The following is a 19,838-nucleotide window of genomic DNA, read 5'->3' on the forward strand; positions in this document are numbered from 1 at the left end:
GCATAACAAGTGACTGCGAAGACCATGGCCTGTATCAGACGCACCTTAGTCTTCAGAGAGACACCATTGCCCTTCAGTACTTTGGAGAGGTCCCTAACAGCAGACTTTCCCATGGCAATGCGCCTTTTTATATCCTGGCTACTGGTGCCAAGAGTGTTGACTGTGGAGCCAAGCAAACTAAAGCTGCGTACAATCTCAATCTCTTCACCATCCATCCTGATGCTGTCATTTGGTCCAGTGGGTCTTCTTGACATTGAGCCTCAATCCATATTGTAGGCTGCAGTCCTTGACCCTCTGCAGCAGGTGCTTCAGGTCCTCTTCAGTTTCAGCAATCAGGGTTGTGTCATCTGCATAACACAGATTGTTGATAGATCTTCCACCATTCTTGACCCCACATTTCTCCTCATAGAGCCAAGCCTCCCGGATAATCTGTTCTGCATATAGGTTGAAAAGGTATGGAGACAGGACACATCCCTGGCATACGCCCCTTTCAATTTTGAACCATGCAGTGTTCCTTTGCTCTGTTCTGGCAACTGCCTCCTGGTCCAAGTATAGGTTTCACATTAGAACAATCAAGTGTTCTGGGATTCCCATTCTTCTCAGAGTCAGCCACAGTTTGTTATGATCCACACAGTCAAATGCCTTTCCATAGTCAATGAAACACAGATATAAATTCCTCTGGTATTCCCTGCTTTCAGCTAAGATCCATCTAACATCAACTACAATATTCCTAGTACCACGACCCCTTCTAAACCCAGCCTGGACTTCTGGTAGTTCTCTGTTGATGTGCTATTCCAGTCATTTTTGGATAGTCTTCAGTAAAATCTTGCTTGCATGTGAAATCTGTGAGATTGTTCTGTAGTTTCCACCAAATGGGAAGTAATATCAATTAAGCCTCTGGCATTTTTCATACTGGTGAAAAAAAAATAATTACATTTGTTGTTGTTGTTGCTGTTATCAGGTGCTATGAAGTTGAATATAACTCACAGTGACCCTAAGAACAACAGATCTGGACCCTGTCCTATTCTGCACCATCTTCATCATCTTTGACACACTTGAGCCCAGTGCTGCAGTCATTGTGTCAATTTATCTCATTGAGGATCTTTCCCTCTTTTGCTGACCCCCTACCTTTCCAACTGTGCTGTCCCTTTCCAAAGAATAGGCTTCCCTTGCAACATGCCCAAAGTATATGAGGCACAGCTTGAGGCACAGCTTCTCCTTCTTTCCTCCCATGGAGAATTCTGGCTGCACTTTCCCCAAGACATACTTGTATGTTCTTTTGGCAGTCCATGTGATATTCAGTATTTTTCTCCAATATCATAATTTAAAAGCATCAATTCTTTTCCTGTCATCTTTATTCATTATCCAGTTCTCAGTTACATAGCAAGTGACTGAAAAGATTATGGTCTGAATCAGGCACACCTTAGTCTTCAGACTAATATCATTGCCCCTCAGTACTTTGGAGAGGTCTCTGACAGTAGACTTGCCTGATGCAGTATGTCACCTGACTGTTGGCACCAAGGATGTTGATTCTGGATCCAAATAAGTGGAAATAGTTCACAATATCAGTCTTTTCTCCCTTCACAAACTTGCCTATCAGTTCAGTGGTGAGGATGTTTGTTTTCTTGATGTTGAGTTATAATCCATATTGAAAGCTTTGATCTTCTACAGCAAATAGTCAACAACAAATATGATTTATTGGATATGTGTGATGTGTCAGGCACTGTATAAGACTCTGATAAGCAATAGTGGATGGTCCTTGCTATCTGAATGCTCCAATACTCTGTCTGTTGACTTTCTATATTTTTTAGAGGTTCTGCTGGCCAAGGACCTTGGATGACTAGATTTTAATAAACCTGAAAGTGAATTAAATTACAAAAACGTAGGACATTTAGAAAAGGCGTAATAGCTTTTCTGCAAAGATGGTGCCGAAAGTGAAGAAGGAAGCCCCTGCCCCTCCCAAAACTGAAGCCAAAGTAAAGGCATTAAAGGCCAAGAAGACAGTCCTGAAGGCCATCCGCAGTCAGGGGGGAAAAAATACACACATCACCCACCTAAGATGCTGAGACTCTGAAGGCAGCCCAAATACCCCTGGAAGAGTGCCCCCAGGAGAAACAAGCTTGACCACTATGCCATCATCAAATTTCCCCTGACCACTGAGTCAGCCATGAAGAAGACAGAAGATAACAACACACTTGTGTTCATTTTGGATGTCAAGGCCAACAAGCACCAAATTAAACAAGCTGTAAAGAAGCTCTATGACATTGATGTGGCCAAGGTCAAGACTTTGATTAGGCCTGATAGAGAGAAGAAGGCCTATGTTCGACTTGCTCCTGACTATGATGCTTTGGATGTTGCCAACAAAATTGGGATCATCTAAACTGAGTCTAACCGGCTAATTTTAAATACAAATTTTTTCTCACCCCTCCCCCCCCCAAAAAAAAGGAGTAATAAATTCAACACAAGTTCACCAGAATCCATGCTCTATGACAGTGGGAATTTTACTTGTTTTATTCATGACTATATCCCTAACGTTCAAAATAGTGCCTGGTACAAAAAAGAACTCCCTCCACTGGCTGTTGTGGTTCTTATTCAGTGGGATTACTCTTAAATGGATCATTGTTGTTGTTAGGTGCCATGGAGTCAAGTACGACTCATAGCAACCTCAAGAACAACAGATTTGGACCTGTCCTATCTTGTGCCAATTTCACAATCTCTGACACACCCAAGCCCAATACTGCAGTCACTGTGTCAATCCAGCTGGTTGAAGGTCTTTCTTTCCTTCACCATCCCTCCACCTTTCCACATACAATGTCCTTTTCTTAAGAATAGCCTCTTCTAGCAACATGCCCAAACTAAGTGAGTTGAAGCTTTGGCATCCTTGCCTCCAAAATGCACTCTGGCTGCCCCCTTTGCAAGACATATTTGTTTGTTCTTTTGGCAGTATGTGGAATGTTCAATACTCCTCTCCATCACTGCTGTTCAAAGATATCAATTGCTCTTCTGTCATTCTTATTCCTTGTTTGGTCTTCAGAAGCATAGAAAGTGATAGAAAAGATCATGGTCTGGATCAGGTGTACCTTAATCCTTAAGCTAACCTCATTGCTCCTCAGCAATTTGGAGAGGTCCTTGTCTACAAAATTTTCCAGTGCAACATGTCTCCTGATCTGACTGCTGGTCCAAAATGTACTGATTGTGGATCTGAGTAAGATGAAGCTGTTAACAATTTCAAACTTTTCTCCATCTTTCATGATTTCACCTATCAGTCCAGTGGTGTAACACAGATAACGTATGATACATAGAAGTGTATCATAGATACATGTTGTGTGCATTGAATCAGAACTGATCCATAGCTGACCCTGAAGTGAGTTTTCAGAGGCAGTTAATCACACAGGTGATTGCTCAGATGCTCGTTTTCCTCTCTGTTAAACAAATAGGTCTGCCTGGATGATTTTTAAGTTCTCCTCCAAGTCTAAGTTAAATTCTATTAAATTCTGGCTGTGAAGATCTAGTCACAGAGGGCTCCTCTGATCTCTCAGGTTTCAGGGGCCCCTTTGGAATATGCCATAGTTTATGTTAACCTAGTTCCTTTTTGTTATTCACTATTTGTTATTATGTGTCTTCGAATTGGAGCTGACTCATAGCTGACCCTCCAGGAGGTTTTCAGAGGCTGCAGACTGATTTGGACTACCTGCCTTTGGGTTAGTAGCACAACTGTTTTACCCACTAGGTTAATAGAGCACCAGAGGTTCCTGTAAAAGGACCCAAATCCAGTGACTGAATAGAAACAGAAAGACTCAATCACTGGAAAATATAATTGAGTTATTCTCCTTTACACTGTAAACTTCTCTTGTAAGCATTTCCCTGCTGCTTTCTGAAATTCTCAAGGCTAGAAAGAAACTGTTTCCAAAGACATACATTTTATCAAATCATGTGTGGTCTGAGAAACAACCCTGAGATGCACCTTGAGGAAGAAAGATTTTGTTGAGCTAGTGGCCTACAACCACCTAGATTTCCATAGCCTATCTATCCAGATAATTGGAATGTGGAATGTACAAAATATGAATGCAGAAAACTGGATGTTGTCAAAAATGAAACGAAATGTGTAAAGATCTACATGTTTTCCTCTAAACGAGCCAATCATATAATCTAGTATGTTGGGAATTAAAAACTGAGGAAGATTGGTTTGCTTTTATGGTTAAAAAGACAATTTCAAGCTCTATCTTAAAAGACAATGTTCTGAGTAATGGGATACTATCCATACACATACAAGGAAGACCTGTTAATCTGATAACTAAAGTCAAAGAGGAGGAGATTGAGACTTTCTACCAACTTTTGCAGTCCTAAATGGATGAAACATGCAATCAAGAAGCATTACTAATTATTAGTGGTTGGAATGCAAAGTTTGAAAACAATGAGGAAAAAATGGTAGTGGGAAAGTATAAATTTAGTGACAGAAATGAAGTTGGGCACAGAATAATTGAATTTTGTACTTTCAATGATTGATTTATCATAATACCTTTATAAAATTTTTTCTATTTTAATGAAAATTTACAGAGACTTTGGATTTCCATTTATTCATTGTTGCACAATTTCTTACCTGCCCCCCCAGTTCACTTTTCCCTTTGAAAAGTAAAAAAAAAAATAAAATAAAATCTTTCCTTGTTATACAATCTCCCCCTCCCCTAGTACACTCCACTATGCAACTTTCATTGTGGACCCTTGTCATAACAATAATACTTAATCATATATTCCTCCTAAACAGTTCTCTCCCTCATCTGTTTCAATGCAGTATATATTATTCATCCTCTCTTAGTTTCCCCCCCAACTCTGATGTCAGTCCTGCTTTACAACAGTGGCACTATGCAGTATTTGTCCTTTTGTGACTGAGGTCTTTCACTCAGCATAATGTATTCCAGGGTCACCCATTTTGTATAATATTTCATGAGTTGTTTTTCAATACAGCATAGTATTCCATTGTGTGAATATACCACAGCTTCTCTATCTATTTGTTTGTTGATGGGCACTTGGGTTATTTCCAACTCTTTGCTACACAATACCTTTTTGAAAAAACATGAAAGTTAAGATGCTCACCACTGGGCCAATTGGTAGCATCAGTATGGATGGTGAAGAGATTGAGATAGTTAACAGTTTTAGTTTACTTGGTCCCACAGTCAACATTCTTGGTAACAGCAGCCAGGAAATCAGAAGACGAATTGCATTGGGAGAGACCTCTCAAGAGTACTGAAGAGCAACGACATCAGGCTGGAGACTAAGGTGCACCTGATCCCGTCTATAGTCTTTGCAATTACGTGCTATGCATCAGAGAGTTGGACAGCGAATAGCGATGATAGAGAATTGATGCCTTTGAGTTGTGGTGCTGGAGAAAAGTGTTGAATATACCATGGACTGCCAGGAGAACAAACAGGTTTGTCCTGGAGAGGGTGAAGCCAGAATGCTCCTTGGAGTCAAGGATTCTGAAGGTTTGTCTGACATACTTTGGGCATGTTGTTGGTGCATTATTCACAATAGCAAAGAGATGGAAGCCACCCAAGTACCCATCAACAAAAAAATAGAAAAATTATGATACACTCACACAGTGGAATATTAAGCAGCATTGAAAAAAAATGAACTTATAAAGCATTATACAACATGGGGGAGCCTAGAGGACATTTTACTGAGTGAACTATTTCAGTCACAAAAGAACAAATACTGAGTAACATTTCTGTGATGAAATAGGACAGATTTCAGGAGGGCTGGGGGTGTTGGGAACAGAATGGGAAGAGAGTGGATAGAAAAATGGACACTGAATTGGAATAGATGATGAGAAAAACTGCCCCCAAAAGATTTATGATTAGGTATTACATGTACTAGAACAATCTGGAACAAGGGGCACATTGTGGGTGGGCTGTGGCAGTGGGAAGGAAATGTGCAACATTTCTTTTAAAGGGAAAAACATAATTACAAACAATTCTCTATAATAAAACAAAACAAACAAAAATAAAAATTGCTAGAGCAGTACATTGACAAGAGAATTGCCAGAAGTTGGGTTTAGAAGAGGCTGTGGCATCAGACACTGTGACATTGCTGATGTCAGATGGATTCTGACTGAAAGCAGAGTCTATAAGAAGAATGTCTATTTTCACTTTATACCATGCAAAGGCATATCCACTATGTGGATCATAACAAACTGTGGCTGACATTAAGAGTAATGGGAATTGTAGAATACTTAATTATGCTCATATAAAACCTATACTTAGACCAAGAAGCTGCCATCTGAAAGAGCAAGGGAATACTGCGTGGTTTAAAATCAGGAAAGGTGTGCATCATGGTTGTATACTCTCTCCATATCTATTCAATCTATACACTGAACAAATAATTCAAATAGAATATATGAAGAATAACATGGCATCAGGATTGGCATAAGAGTCATCAACCACCTGCGTTATGCATTTGAGACAACTTTGCTTGTTAAGAGGACTTGAAACCCTTGCAGACGAGGATTAAAGACTACATACAGCCTTCAATATGGATTTCATTTCAACGTCAAGAAGACAAAAATCCTCACGACTGGACTGGTAATATAAAAATAGATGGAGCAAAGATTGAAATTTTCAATTATTTCATCTTATTTGGATCCACAAACAGCACTCCTTAGCATCAGAAGACAGATCAGGAGATATATTGTATAGGGAAACTCTAATATCAGATACCTTTCCCAAGGAACAATGATAACAATTTTAAGATTAAGGTGCACCTGATTCAGGCCATGGTCTTTTCCATTCTTTGCTATGCCTCTGAGATCTGGGCAATAAAGAAAGATGATAGAAGAATTATTGATGACTTTTGACTGGTTGTGTTGGAGGAGTGTACTGAGTATGTTCTAGGCTGTGAAAAGAATAAACCATTATCTCTTGGTTAGAATGCAGCCGGAATGCTCCTTGGAGTCAAAGATGACAAAACTTTTTTTAAAAAATATAATTTCTTAATTTTTATTGTGATTTTAATGGAAGTTTTAAAAAAGTTAGATTTCCATCCATTCATTGTGTCACATTTTACCACCAATGATGACAAAGCTTTGTCTCACATACTTTGGGAATGTTGCTATTCTTTGGAGGGACATCATGTTTGAAAAGGTGAAGAACTCTGATGAGATAGATTGACACAGTAACCACAGCAATGGCATCAAGTGTGTCAGAGATTGGAGGATGGCACAGGATAAGACAAGTTCAGAGCTGTTATTCATAGGGTACTATGAATCATATTCGACTCAATGGCACAGCACCTAACAATAAAAACATCTATACACAACAGCTCAAGACTTCCACACTGAGTTTTCAAAATGTTTTAAGGGGAGCTCTGGTGGCCTAGTGGTAAGGAGCTGCAACTACAATCCCAGAGTGATTGCACTTGTCTTTTGGAAATGCCACCAATATTTTAAAGCAACTCTAATTGTGCGTATGTATGTGCTCACATTTTCACTGTTAGTAGTGGAGTTAAAATGTGCTCTAAAATATTTCACTATTAATCATTCAATGACACTAAAAAACCCAAACAGCTTTTAAGAAAACAGATGTTGCTAAAAATAATTTTATGGGGGAAAACTTTACCCATAAAAGTATGTGTTTTATAATTAAAAATGTAATCTAAATCTTTTGTTGATATCATGCACTACAAAAGGATGATTATTTTACATGAATGCATAACATGCATATAAGAATTATACTCTTTAAAAAAGACTATTGCTGTTTTTACTGGGAGTTAGAATCTAATTTTTTTCCATTGGGTAAGAGTTTGGCAAGTGCCTGTTCATTCCCAGAGTAATTTCCCAGAAATGTGTTCGTTTAGAATTTGCTTTCCATAGGTTAGTTACATATGGTTGAAATATGCAATTTCTTTAACCTGTGCATCAAAATCACCTGGAGGCCTTGTTAAACTACAGAGCTAGGCTTCATTCCCAGAGTTTTCTGATTTAGTTGGTGATGAGGGAAGAATACATCCAAAGAATTTGCATTTCTAACAATTTCTCTGTATAAAAATATAAACAGACTTTAAATGTAGCACATGCAGACTGTGGATTGTTTTTAAAAGCTGACCATGCAATTGCAGTATAGAACAGTGCTCTATCATCATGATTACCTGAAGTAATTTATCTTTCCTTTGTTCTCACTAAAGCTTTGTTGATTTCTGCATGCATAGGTCTTGTAATTTTCTTGATTTCAGCATGCATAAATTACTCACATTAGATTTTTGTGTGCATATGTACATATTATCTTCTTTATGACTTCCAATGTTCATTATACTTTACATGTTGTACACATGGAATAATTATGCATACATGTTTTAAACTTGGTTTCTTGTGCATGGAGTCTACATCGAATTAAAATACTGAATTAAGTGTGCAACTCTCATATTTTTTACTGTGCTTATCAACTTAGTTTCAAGTATGTAAGGTAAGGTTTTTTGAGACTTGACTGAGGTAAAAGTTTATACATCTAAATATATCTAATTAATTTTTAAAAAGTTATCCATCAAGAGATGCACAAAGAAACAAAAATATATAAACAATGGAGTATTACTGTGCCATAAAGAGAAATGAAGTCCTCATGCATGCCCCAACATGGGTGAACCTAGAAAACATTACACCAAGTAAATCACAGAGGTACTATATGACGAAATTATCACCTGGATAAAATGAACAAGTATTTGGAAATGGAAGGCTATTACTGGCTACCAAGGGAAGATGAAGTACACTTTTGCTTAGAGGGCAGTGATATTACGTTAATGGTAGTGGAACAATTTGGGAAAGTATAATAATGGCAATGGCTTTAATACATGAAGAATATATCATTGCTCAATTATGCATGTATAATTTTTAAAAATTGTATGTATGTTGACTTTTGTGACTGTTTTGTTACATATACTTTCACAATAAATTATATATATATATAATTACAATCCTGCTATTTTAATGTTATATTTCCATACACAGAAACAAGACCTGGAGCTCTGTACAGTGCTTAGAAATACTGAAACATCCAGAAGTGATATCTTCAAAAGACAATGTTGATAAAATGTCACTGAATTCTGACATTACCTGTGTAGAGACTGATTTTCTGTACATTACTTACCTACATTTCTATGGACTGCATATGTGGGTGCACATACACACACGCACACAAGAAATTCACAGTATATAGCTCTCTTCTTTACATATGTACTACATGCATGTTGTTGCGTATTGTAGAGTCAGAACTGACCCATAGCTGACCCTCTGGCAATGGCTCCAGAGGCAGTTAATAACATGGGAGGAGACTGCCCATCCATTTCCCGTGGAGCAGCTGGTGGCCTTGAGCTGTGTGCCTCAGGATTGCAGTGCAGTTTCTTGCACCAGGCCACCAGAGCTCCCTTATATAACACATATGCATCTCTCTCCTTCTTTTTGACATACGTATATATCTGTCATATATAAGTGTATATTTGAATTCTGGTGGCCTAGTTGTGCTCCCAACACAAAGGTGGTTGATTTGAATCCACCAGCTGTTTCATGGAGAAGAATGAGAAATCTCCTGTGACTGAGTGTATAAGCTTTAAAACTAGACTTCAGAAATTATGCCAGTAGGATTATTTATACTACTGCTGCAGTTTTAGTAGCCATGATAAGATTTATTATTTCCAGATTTTAGGTTTGAATCAGCCAGTTTTGGAAGAGACTAGAGAGATGATCCAAGTCCAGGCATCGTCAGTCAAGGCCAAATTTTCTCTATATGATATTCATACTTTGAAAAACAAAACTCTTGATGGGGTGAGGGAAACATTTCCCTCCCCAGGATTCTATTCCAATGTGAGAAAATGCTTAGTTAGGCTTTTCCCTTCAACTTCTGTCTAATGGTCTTAGTTCAACCCCTTTAGATACATTATCCCCCATAACCATGGTGGCTGTTATTGTTAGATGCCATCAAGTAGGACTCATAGCAACTGTATGAACAAAAGATCTTGACCCCTTTCTCTCCTGTGCCATCTGCACATTTCCTGACACACAAGAGGGCATTGTAGCAGTCACCGTGTCAATCCACCTGGTCGAAAGTCTTCCTCTCCTTCGCCAAACCTCTACCCTTCCTAGCATCATGTTCCTCTACAACATGCCCAAAGCATATAGGTGAAAACTTTTCCTTGCCTCTAAAGAACATTCTGGCTGCACCATCTCCAATACATATTTGTGTGTCCCTCTGGCTGTCCAGGAGATGCTCAGTGCTCTTCTCGAACACCACAGCTCAAAGGCAGCAATTCTTCTGTCATCCATATTCATTGTCCAGCTTTCAGATGCATAACAAGTGATTGGAAAGACTATGGTTTGAATCAAATGCACTCCATGATGTTTTCCTTTTTCCCAATTCTAGATCTCCATCATCCTGCTACAGAAGGGAGCTGTAGCAGCCCCACAATCTCGAGTTACTAGTCATGTAAGGCATACTTGATTTTATCAAGCCTGAATCATCATTGTTGTTGAAAGGAATGTTTTCTCCTCATGGAACAACTTGGCAACTTTTTGCTTCAGGCCTGGTCTCAGCACTAAATTTTGTACTGTAAAACCTTTCCTGGTAGTTTTCTCTGGTATGGGCATTCCCCACCCCCCCCGCCCCACCCCCATGTAATTTACTCTCTGAAGATCCACTGGCAGTCAGCTATGAGTCTGTTCCAATGTAACAACACATAACACCACGACACGAAGAAATGAGAAGCCTTGATATAGTGGATTACATTTTGGATGGCTGAAAGTTTGGTGGTTTGAATCCATCAACTGTTCCATGTAAGAAAATTTATAGCATTGGAAACTGAGTGGAGAGTGGCCATGAGATGGAATCGAATTGATGGCATTTAGCTTGGTTTTTGTTTGATTTCTCAAGAGAAGACATGGACATCATGAAGGATCAGAAAAGATTAAAGACAAAAAAGTTTTCATAAGTAGTAGAACCTTAATAAGAAATATAAATTACTAAATTATTACAGGTCTTAGTTCACCTTCATGAAAACTTCTAGGTCAAGAAATAAAGAGCTAAATTTACAGATGTAGGTAATCTACTTATGTACTTTTACTAAACAAAAACTATCCAATAGAAACTCTTCAAACCACAATCCAGCTACCATATTTTACTGTTACTTTATATGGAGACATTGTTCCATTGTTGCTCACATATCCACAAGAAATAACTTCTACATAAATGAAACATGGTTTGATTCTATAAACAGAACTACAAATATAATCCCCCTACATGGAAAGTATCAACTAAGAAAAACCTATCTGCTATAAATATACCAGTTTTGGAATTCTGTCAAGTCTTGTACTCTAAGGAGAAAAATCAAATAATGAACATAAGTATTTCAAGAAAAGGGAGAGATACAACTCAAAATAAAAATTACCATGTTAGAGAGAAACACTGGTACATAGAAGCCAGGTGACATTCATAATGGGAATATGCAGAACGGAAGAAGAAAACGGTACACAGAATACTAGAATTCACAGAGGGAAATAAAATAAATAAACTTCCATATAATAAACCTTAGACAAACTTTTAGGAAATTATCACCAAATACTTTAAAAATTTGGACACATTTTTTAACAATAATATTCTTATTGGATTTAGCTTTGATATTTGCCTTGTGAATTACATGAAATTAAATTGAAGGTCAGATGTTTTAATAATCTATATTTCAGATTATGCTCAACATAAACTCTTTAGGAAGTATCCCTATAATTTGTTTAACATGATATAAAAAAAAATTAAGTGACATCTAGATGCTGTACTCCACTGCTGTCAGTTCTGACTCTTGGGTTTCTCCACGTGTTTCTGAGGCTGTAAATCTGCAAAGAGATGGCCTCTCTCTTGAGGATCAGCTGGTGAGTTAAAACTGCTGAACTTCCCAGTTACCCACCCAACATTTGATCTACCACACCACCAGGGTGCCCAGAAAACTGTAGCATTTTCTTCAAGTCAAAATTTTGACAATAATAATCACAATGTTGATTACTGTCAAATTACATGAAACATTTTACTGCATAACCATCTTGCATTTGTAATAATGGTGAAACAACTTTTTGAAAATGGAAAACTTAATTTTTCTGTGTGCTATCAAACTAAAGATTTGATTAATTTCCTTGGAATGGAACTTTGGGATGAGGTAGAAATGAAAATGTTTTTGTTAATTAAGTTTGTTACTTTTTACAGAAAGGGCAGTTCTTGATCACAGACTAAAGTACAAATGAAGTAAAACATTTTGGGGATCTGCTTTACCTAACCATGAAAGACACAGCAGATAAGAAAGCATCAAACTCTGGAAAGAGAAGCCATCAATGAGGTCAGCAAGAAAATGTATACTATACCAAGCATCATGTGCAAATCTTGAGGTAGTGATCATAAGTTGTAAAACAAATCTGGCTCTAGGAAATGTGATGTTCCATAATGGTTTGACTATTTCTTTGTTGTACATATATTACTTATTGTTAATAATAATAAAAAACCATGTGGTATTTTACAATGTTCACTAATTAATTGAAAATAATCCTGCCTGTAGTAACATAATAGATTCTCAAAAAAACAGTGAACAGTCAATATCAAGATCTTTATGTAGACATGTGGTGTGTTTGACCTCCACCAGAGAAAAGTTTACTATTTAGGTATATGTATTAAATGCCATCTTAACAAAGATACCCTGATAGTGGCCAATAGCATTAATAAAACATGCCCTTTACATTTGTGATCTAGCTGTATCTCTCATTATCAACGTACATCTTTCTATTGAGAGATTTCCCACATTTTTTCCCAGCTCTATCAAATTCTGTTGGTACACATGCTCATTCCCTACATGTCCTTAATCACACTCTTCTAAAAATCTCCCCACAATCATGCAAACTAGGGGGAAATAGTAATATTTACTAGAACATTGTTGTTGTTGATTGCCTTGAGTTGAGCATGACTCATAGTGACTCATTATGAACAAAAGGCCTGAAGCCCCTCTCCAACTACTGACATTTATCATAGTTGATAGAGTTTCTGGAAGCAAGTCATTTAGGAAGTAGATGCCACTTCTGCTTCCAAACCTGTCATAGAATGTTATTGGTCGAGTCGCCTGCGATGCATAACTACCCTATGTACAACACATTTAGTATGACTTATTTTGAGTGACTTTCAATTTGGAGCATTAGCAAAGTATGATTACATTTATTATAAAACAAAATACAGGATTTGCCATGACTAGTAATTTCCCAGTGAGATATTTCAAATTTGCCTTTGCCATTTTTTTTTTAAAACAAAAACAAAATATGATAACCTAATGCAAGTAAGAGTGGTTTCCCAGTTTCAGGGTCCTAAACAACTTGCTGCTTGAAGTCTTAACTGCTGCTATAGTAACATTCTGTGATGCTCTTAAAAGTAAAACCTGACAGGATTCCAGAGCGAAGGCTGTATAGTGGAGTGGACCTGGGGGGAGGCACTGTAAAACAATGAAAGAATTTTACTTTTCCAAGAGGGTAGTGTACTAGGGGGGAGGGCGGGAAGGCGGGGGAGTAGAACTAAAATGAGTGGAAAACTTATGCTTCTACTGATTATTGAAGAATCCACAGTATGTGTAATACAACTTTAGGGGGAAAGCTGTCTTTTCTATAAATGCCTTTGTTTTCAAGTAGATCTCTGCAAGAGGCATGCCAAGCAAGCATTTTTAATTGGCATTTTTTGTTTTACTTATTTAAAACAAAATAATGCAGAATATACACAGTATTTAATTACCAAGTATTAACTTTAGCTGAACTGGAAAGGACTAGCAGAAGTAAATAACATATTTTCTCTAACATAATTAACTTTTATTCATTACTAAACCAATTATTAGTGTCTCGTGAGCAAAAGAAAAATCTATGCAGTGTTTTTAACAAGTTCAGAAACTCTTCCAAATTACTTAATCTACTGAGAACTCAATTTCTCCATAAATCTTAAAATAATTAATGTACCAAGTGAATGTTACAAATAGTATCACACTAATTTTAGAATTTTCTAAAATATAACATTGTTAAGTTGCATGCTACCAAAACAGTTTGGAAAAATTTAAATATTTGAGGTAATCGCCAATTTTTCAATGAATTTTTAGAATCAGATTCAACCTTGTCCTGGTGATTTTAAGTAAAGACTTAAGTAAATGAGTTAATTAAATCTATTTTTGTTGTTGCAAAACTCCAATTGAAAAAAAGATCTCAATTTACATTTGATAATCTGCTTCTAAATTACTTTCAATTTTCATTTCATAAAATTTCCTGTGAAAGTGTAAAGTCTAATTTGTGCATCATTTATACACATGATTGAATTCTTGCTATTTATATGTTTTTCTAATAATTTTTAAAGTTGTCAGTGGTGGTGGTGGCAGTCTACATAAGAAATACCAAAGCATGTAGCAGCAGGTCTAGTTTTAGCAGCTTGCAAAATCTAATCCATTTCTACATTGTCAAACTTGTATTTCTGAGCATTTATTATCCTGTTTGTTATTAAAAACACAAAGTGCTTCCCTACACTTGGATAATGATAGCATATTTTCAACTTCCACTTGGCTAAAGGCATAGACTTTCCCCCTTCAATAATTGGAACAGAAATTTGCAGTGGTGCAATAAGGAAGTTTCTCAGCTGTATACCAAGTTAACTTGGAAAGCATGTTTTTCCCATTTTTAGGTCCAATTAAACGAAGCTGTTAGAAAGTTATTTTGTCATCAGATAACTTTAAACCATTATATATCCCATTTCTTAACTCAATTCCATGCAGTTTAACCATTTCCCCCTCTTAAGAATCTTAAAGTTATAATCCATAAGGAAATTTGACCCTTTGTTGGGATGATAAACTCCTTACATTCCCTTCTCTCTCTCCTTTAACAACCACAGTTATAAGTAAACTCTCTTCAATATTTCATTTGTTTGGATACTAAAGAATCAAAACTACATTTTAGGGCTGTCATTTTTCTTTTTCTACCATCGTCAATCTCTTTCACATGAAAAAAAAAAGTCACCTCAAATTCCCTGAATCCTTGTCTTTTCATCCTTATAACCTGTTCACATAGCACCTGCCAAAATAACTTTCCTGACTCTGAAATCCACACTAGGGCACAGCTCAGATATGGGTGTTTCTGTCATTTATCTTGAAAGTAATCCTAACCTTGATTGGGACTGCACAATGAGGTATCTATTACTGTTGTTTACAAAGCTGTTATACCCTTGGAAATTTCACTAGCCCAAACTGCCCTATAAAAGTAAAGAAATGTAAAGGTTCAAATGCTAATTAGTCATTAAGTAATTTCAAAATACCTAATGGGATTAACTGGTGCCAAGGCAAATTTCCCCCAATGATTCTCGTTTTGATTACTTTGTTCCATGTTAGAGAAAATGCAATTAGTAAAAAGCAATTTTCATCTCAATTAGGGTTAATACAGAATCTTTTCAGCACAACTGTCACAGCTTTCAAGAATTTACAGTTTCATACCAAGTAAAAAGCAACAGCAGGATGTAAACTGTGGACTTCTTTCAGTGTGTATACATTATCAGTCCTGTTGAAAAGAATATTAGTAGTTTAACGGATTTGCAAAATTTATCACCAGTTATGCTCATGGTTTATTAAAAGTCAGACTCAATTCTTTCAAGTTTTAAACTCCAAATATTAGTGCAAATAAAGGAACTAGTTGAGACTCTGGGGGCGGGGAGACCTTGTAAACCCAACCAATTTGTTCCAGGTGGGCCCCTGTGTTACTTTAAAGTCTATCTTGTTAAAGTGTAGATTTTGGTTCTATATAATCAGGTCAAAATGCAAATTCTCAGCAGAGGGTCGAATCAGTTTCTAGCCATGTATTAAAACTCAATATTAAAGCTGAGAAATCGGGGGGGGGGTGTCGACCCAAACTACTGTTACCTTTCTAAGTTATGAGTTATTTCTGACTCCTCCCTGAGACAATTTAACCTGTTTCAGTAATTTTTAAAATAAAAGAAATCCCAAGATAGAAAATGGGACTAAACTCCCAGGCGTAGCTAGAAATCCCTTAGGATTTCCTGTCTACAGGAAGACAAATAACTCTTGGGATTCCCACGACGACGTAATTAAGAAGTGAGCGTCCAAGAAAACGAATGTAAGATATACTGAATTTCAGGAGTGAGGTCTAAGAAGTTCTACCGTGTCGGTTCTCTTGCAGGCAAAGAGCAACGCGAACATGGGGCCTCTAGCTTCGCTGCAGCCTCCCCAGATCTCACCTGCGCGCACCTCTGCAGAGAGCAACACGGAAGCAATGGGGAGAGGGTGTAGCCTTATAGCCTGCACCCGAGCTCTATGCTGAGACAACCATCCAACGCCGCCGGGAACTCGCCGTTTAAAAAGCACGTATACAGAGTATGCGCAGAGACTAGTAACTTTTTAGGGACCCTGAGGCTAAGTTCCGTCTAAGGCCGCCTAATACTCTAGCGCTAGTAGGACAATCTCCCAGGATCTTTACCACAAAACTAACCTTGCCCGACTTCCTCCATCCACATCCCACTGCCTCCAGTGGTAACCCTCCAAACCACAGAAACCTCCAACCACAGGCAGGCCTCCGGAACATCAGATTCCCGGTGAAACCCGACCGCTTTGAAATGCTCCCGGAAGAAGAAAAGATCAAAAGAGACTGGCTCAGCAGAGTCTTCCCGAGATGACCCCAGAGTTAACGTTATTTATTTTCACGCTGCAAATGCGGATGCTTTACAGACATTTCATGCTGGAGCTCTGCGTGGAGCTGAAGACAAAGTAACGGTTTTATTCATGTTATAATTATTATAATTATTCTTTGACAAAGCTATTAAATAACCTGTACAAAGTCCAGCCAGGTCTGGGCAAAAAAATCCGAGCACCATTTCAAATTTCCCACGGTCTCTCCATTTCAACCCAGTGGCATTTCCTATATACAAGGTCAACCCAGGTGGTTCCCAAGAACTAAGTTCTCCCTGACAGGGGCAAGGGTTCAAAGCTTGGAACCACTATGAGGCTCTGATCCCATCTGTGGCCTCAACTTCTAACCCTACCTCCCCTCATCTTCCTGGGCACTGGGTCCACGTCCCCGGAAGGTAGGACCCTGGAGCCGCTTTGGAGAGGCGGTGACCAGTCCGTCTGCTGGGTCTTTCCTCTCGCCTACTGCCCACAGACCTCCAGTCCCTCTAGTATCTCCCTGCAGAGGTGCTGGAGTTGGAGGCAAAAGGGGTCTCAGTGCGGGACAGCCCCTCTCGTGGGCTCACAGATCCCGGGGGTCCTCCCGCTTGACCCCAGCCTCAGCAACTTTGAGCTTCTTATTCTGGTGCGTCTTAACGTGCTTGGCGAGGTGGTCGCTGCGCATGAAGCGCTTACCGCACTCCGGACAGGCGAAGCGCTTCTCGCCCGTATGAGTCCGAAGATGCCGCTGCAGCTCGTCCGAGCGCGTGAAGCTCTTGCCACAGAAGAGCCAGTTGCACACGAAAGGCCGCTCGCCCGTGTGCCAGCGCAGGTGCGCCTTCAGGTGCGAGGTCTTGCCGTACACTTTGCCGCAGCCCGGCACGTGGCACACGTGCTGCTTCTTCTTGCCCGGTTCCGCCTCCGGGGCGCCGCCCGCCGCCTGGCAGTTGGGGCAACGGCAGCGGCGGCACCTCCTGGCCGTGGCCGCCAGGGGGGCCTTGGTCTGCAGCAGCGCGGCGATCTGGCTCTGGTACTGCGCGAAGTCCGACGGGCCCAACACCAGGCCCCTTTGCAGGGCGGCGGCCGCGGCGGCGGCAGCGGCCGAGGCTGGGTAGCGAGGTGCGTGCGCGCCCCCTGCACAGGCGCCGGGGAGGCCGCCCCCCGGAACCCCAGCGGATCCGGGACCGGCGCCCGCCTGCGGGATGCTCCACCACGGGAGGTCGTCGGGGGCGGGGTTAGGAGACAGCTGGCGGCAGGTGGGCTGCGGGGGCGGTGGCGGAGGCGGAAGCAGGTTGGAGTAGCCCGGGGGCAGCGCGGCCTGCGCGGCGTAGGGCACGTAGGCGGGCGCGCAACTGGCCGGCAGCGCCGCCATGCTCGAGGGCAACATCTTGACCGGCGAGAACTCATAGGGGTAAGAAGGGTCGGCGGGGGGTGTAAGCGGCAGCTCGTGCGCGGCCCCGAAAGACGGCTGCAGGTGCGTCTTCTGCGGCGTGAGCCCCAGGCTGGGGTGCGGGGGCGGCAGCGCACTCGGCGAGGGCGCCGGCATGTCGGCGGTCCACGGATGGAAGAGCCGGGAGGGCGAGCCCAGCGCGGGGTCGTAGGGCACCTGCAGGAAGTCCGGGGGCGCCACTGCGCCGGGCTGGCCGATCCGGCTACAGGTGGCAGCCAGCAGTGCCAGGGGTGAGTGTTTGCCCAGATCCGGGGAGGCGCTGGGGGTGCGGTCCTGCATGGGCGGCGGCGCGGGGAGGGCGGAGAAGAGACAAAAGGTTAGCGCTCCAAGAGCAATCTCCGGTCAACCCGCCACCCTGTCGCCCCCACGCCCGGCTATTATACCGCTGCCCCTCCCTCACCGCCCCTCCTCCGCATCCCACGCACGGCCCCGGGAAACTTTTGTTGCCTATGTTATCTGTTCGTGGGATGCGCGAGCGCTTCCCGCTAAACTACTAGGTGCAAACAGTGGCCATCAAGCCGCAGAAGAGGGTGCAAAGTGAGAGGGGAGAGATCCGAGGGGCCGCCCTGGCCTCAGCGGGCTGTATAAATCTGGAAACACCCACAAGCGGGCTGCCCCAGTGCCCTCCTCCTGGTCTTCTAAGCCCTACTGTCCACCCTCCTCTCGTGCCCCTCCCCAGCCCGTTCAGGGTGAAATCAACAGGACCCACTAGGGTGAGCTTGGGTCCCCTTAGGGCCAGTCGCACACCTCCGCACTGCCTTCTCCCAAAGGCTACACTCTTGACACGAGATTAGGTGTGAAGCTGGGGTGGGAGCTTAGTCCGAGCTTTTGCCTAGGCTGGCTCCATGGACACCCCTCAAGTGGGGTTCCCTTTGAAGTTCAGGGTGCAAGAGTGCCCAGCAAGGTCCAACCACAGCTTCTCTTTCCCCTTCCCAGCCCTGACCTGGAGGAAGGCCTGTAGCGAGTCGTTCCGGAGGACGGCCACGGCGGCCATGGCTACAGCTTGTGGACCGCTCGATGCGGAGCAGGGCGCCGCCGAGTCATGGAGACCCGAAGGCGAGGACGAGTGACCGCCCAGCGTCCCTCCCAGGCGCCCGCTCTGCGCACGGGGGCCCTCCCCGTCCGCGCCCCTCGCCGCGCCCGGCTCGCTCGCCCCGCGCGCGCGTTCTAAGCGCTTCAGGATCACCTCCAAGAATTTGATAAGGACTTTGCTGGGCCGCCAGCCAGTCAGAGGGAAGATTTATGGCTTTGAAGTTTGCCGCTACCCAATCATCAAAGAATAGCGGCTCTTTCAGAAGCGAAAGCAAATCCTTTGAATCCACAAAGCTCCTATGGTGTGTTTGTTGGTCTGGATAAAAGAACTGATTATTAGGGGGGATGGGCAGGGAGGAGATAAAGGCGGGACAATTAATGAAGTAATCACTATGTGGGAAATGTATATACACAAATAATTGGATTTTCCTGATCAAAGGGGGCCTTGCTGCCTGGAGACCTGCGCTTGGGTTGCTGGAGACACTCGATCTCCCTCCTCCTTACTACCTCCCTCTTTGCAATTAAAGATTTGCACTGAGGCAGCGCCTAAAGTGACAAAGTGTCTTTGTTATCTCCAGAGAAATCTGCCTTTCCAGGCGCAGGACTTCGATAGGGATGAGAATAACTGTCCCTGTTGCTTGCGTCGCCTGTACCCGCGCCG

General features: G+C 41.4%; 1 protein-coding gene across 1 annotated transcript; it reads right to left on the reverse strand.

Annotated features, from left to right (window-relative positions):
- Positions 1-17,278: 17,278 nt before the first annotated feature.
- Positions 17,279-19,139, reverse strand: SP5 (Sp5 transcription factor). Its single transcript, XM_006878855.1, has 2 exons — positions 19,089-19,139; positions 17,279-18,418 (listed from the first exon to the last, which is right to left on the reverse strand). Exons 1-2 carry the CDS (start codon positions 19,137-19,139, stop codon positions 17,279-17,281), a joined length of 1,191 nt encoding a protein of 396 aa, XP_006878917.1.
- Positions 19,140-19,838: the final 699 nt, after the last annotated feature.

Source organism: Elephantulus edwardii, unplaced genomic scaffold (assembly GCF_000299155.1).
Source record: "Elephantulus edwardii isolate Elephantulus edwardi_28Jun2011 unplaced genomic scaffold, EleEdw1.0 scaffold00001, whole genome shotgun sequence".
Taxonomy (NCBI): Eukaryota; Metazoa; Chordata; class Mammalia; order Macroscelidea; family Macroscelididae; genus Elephantulus; species Elephantulus edwardii.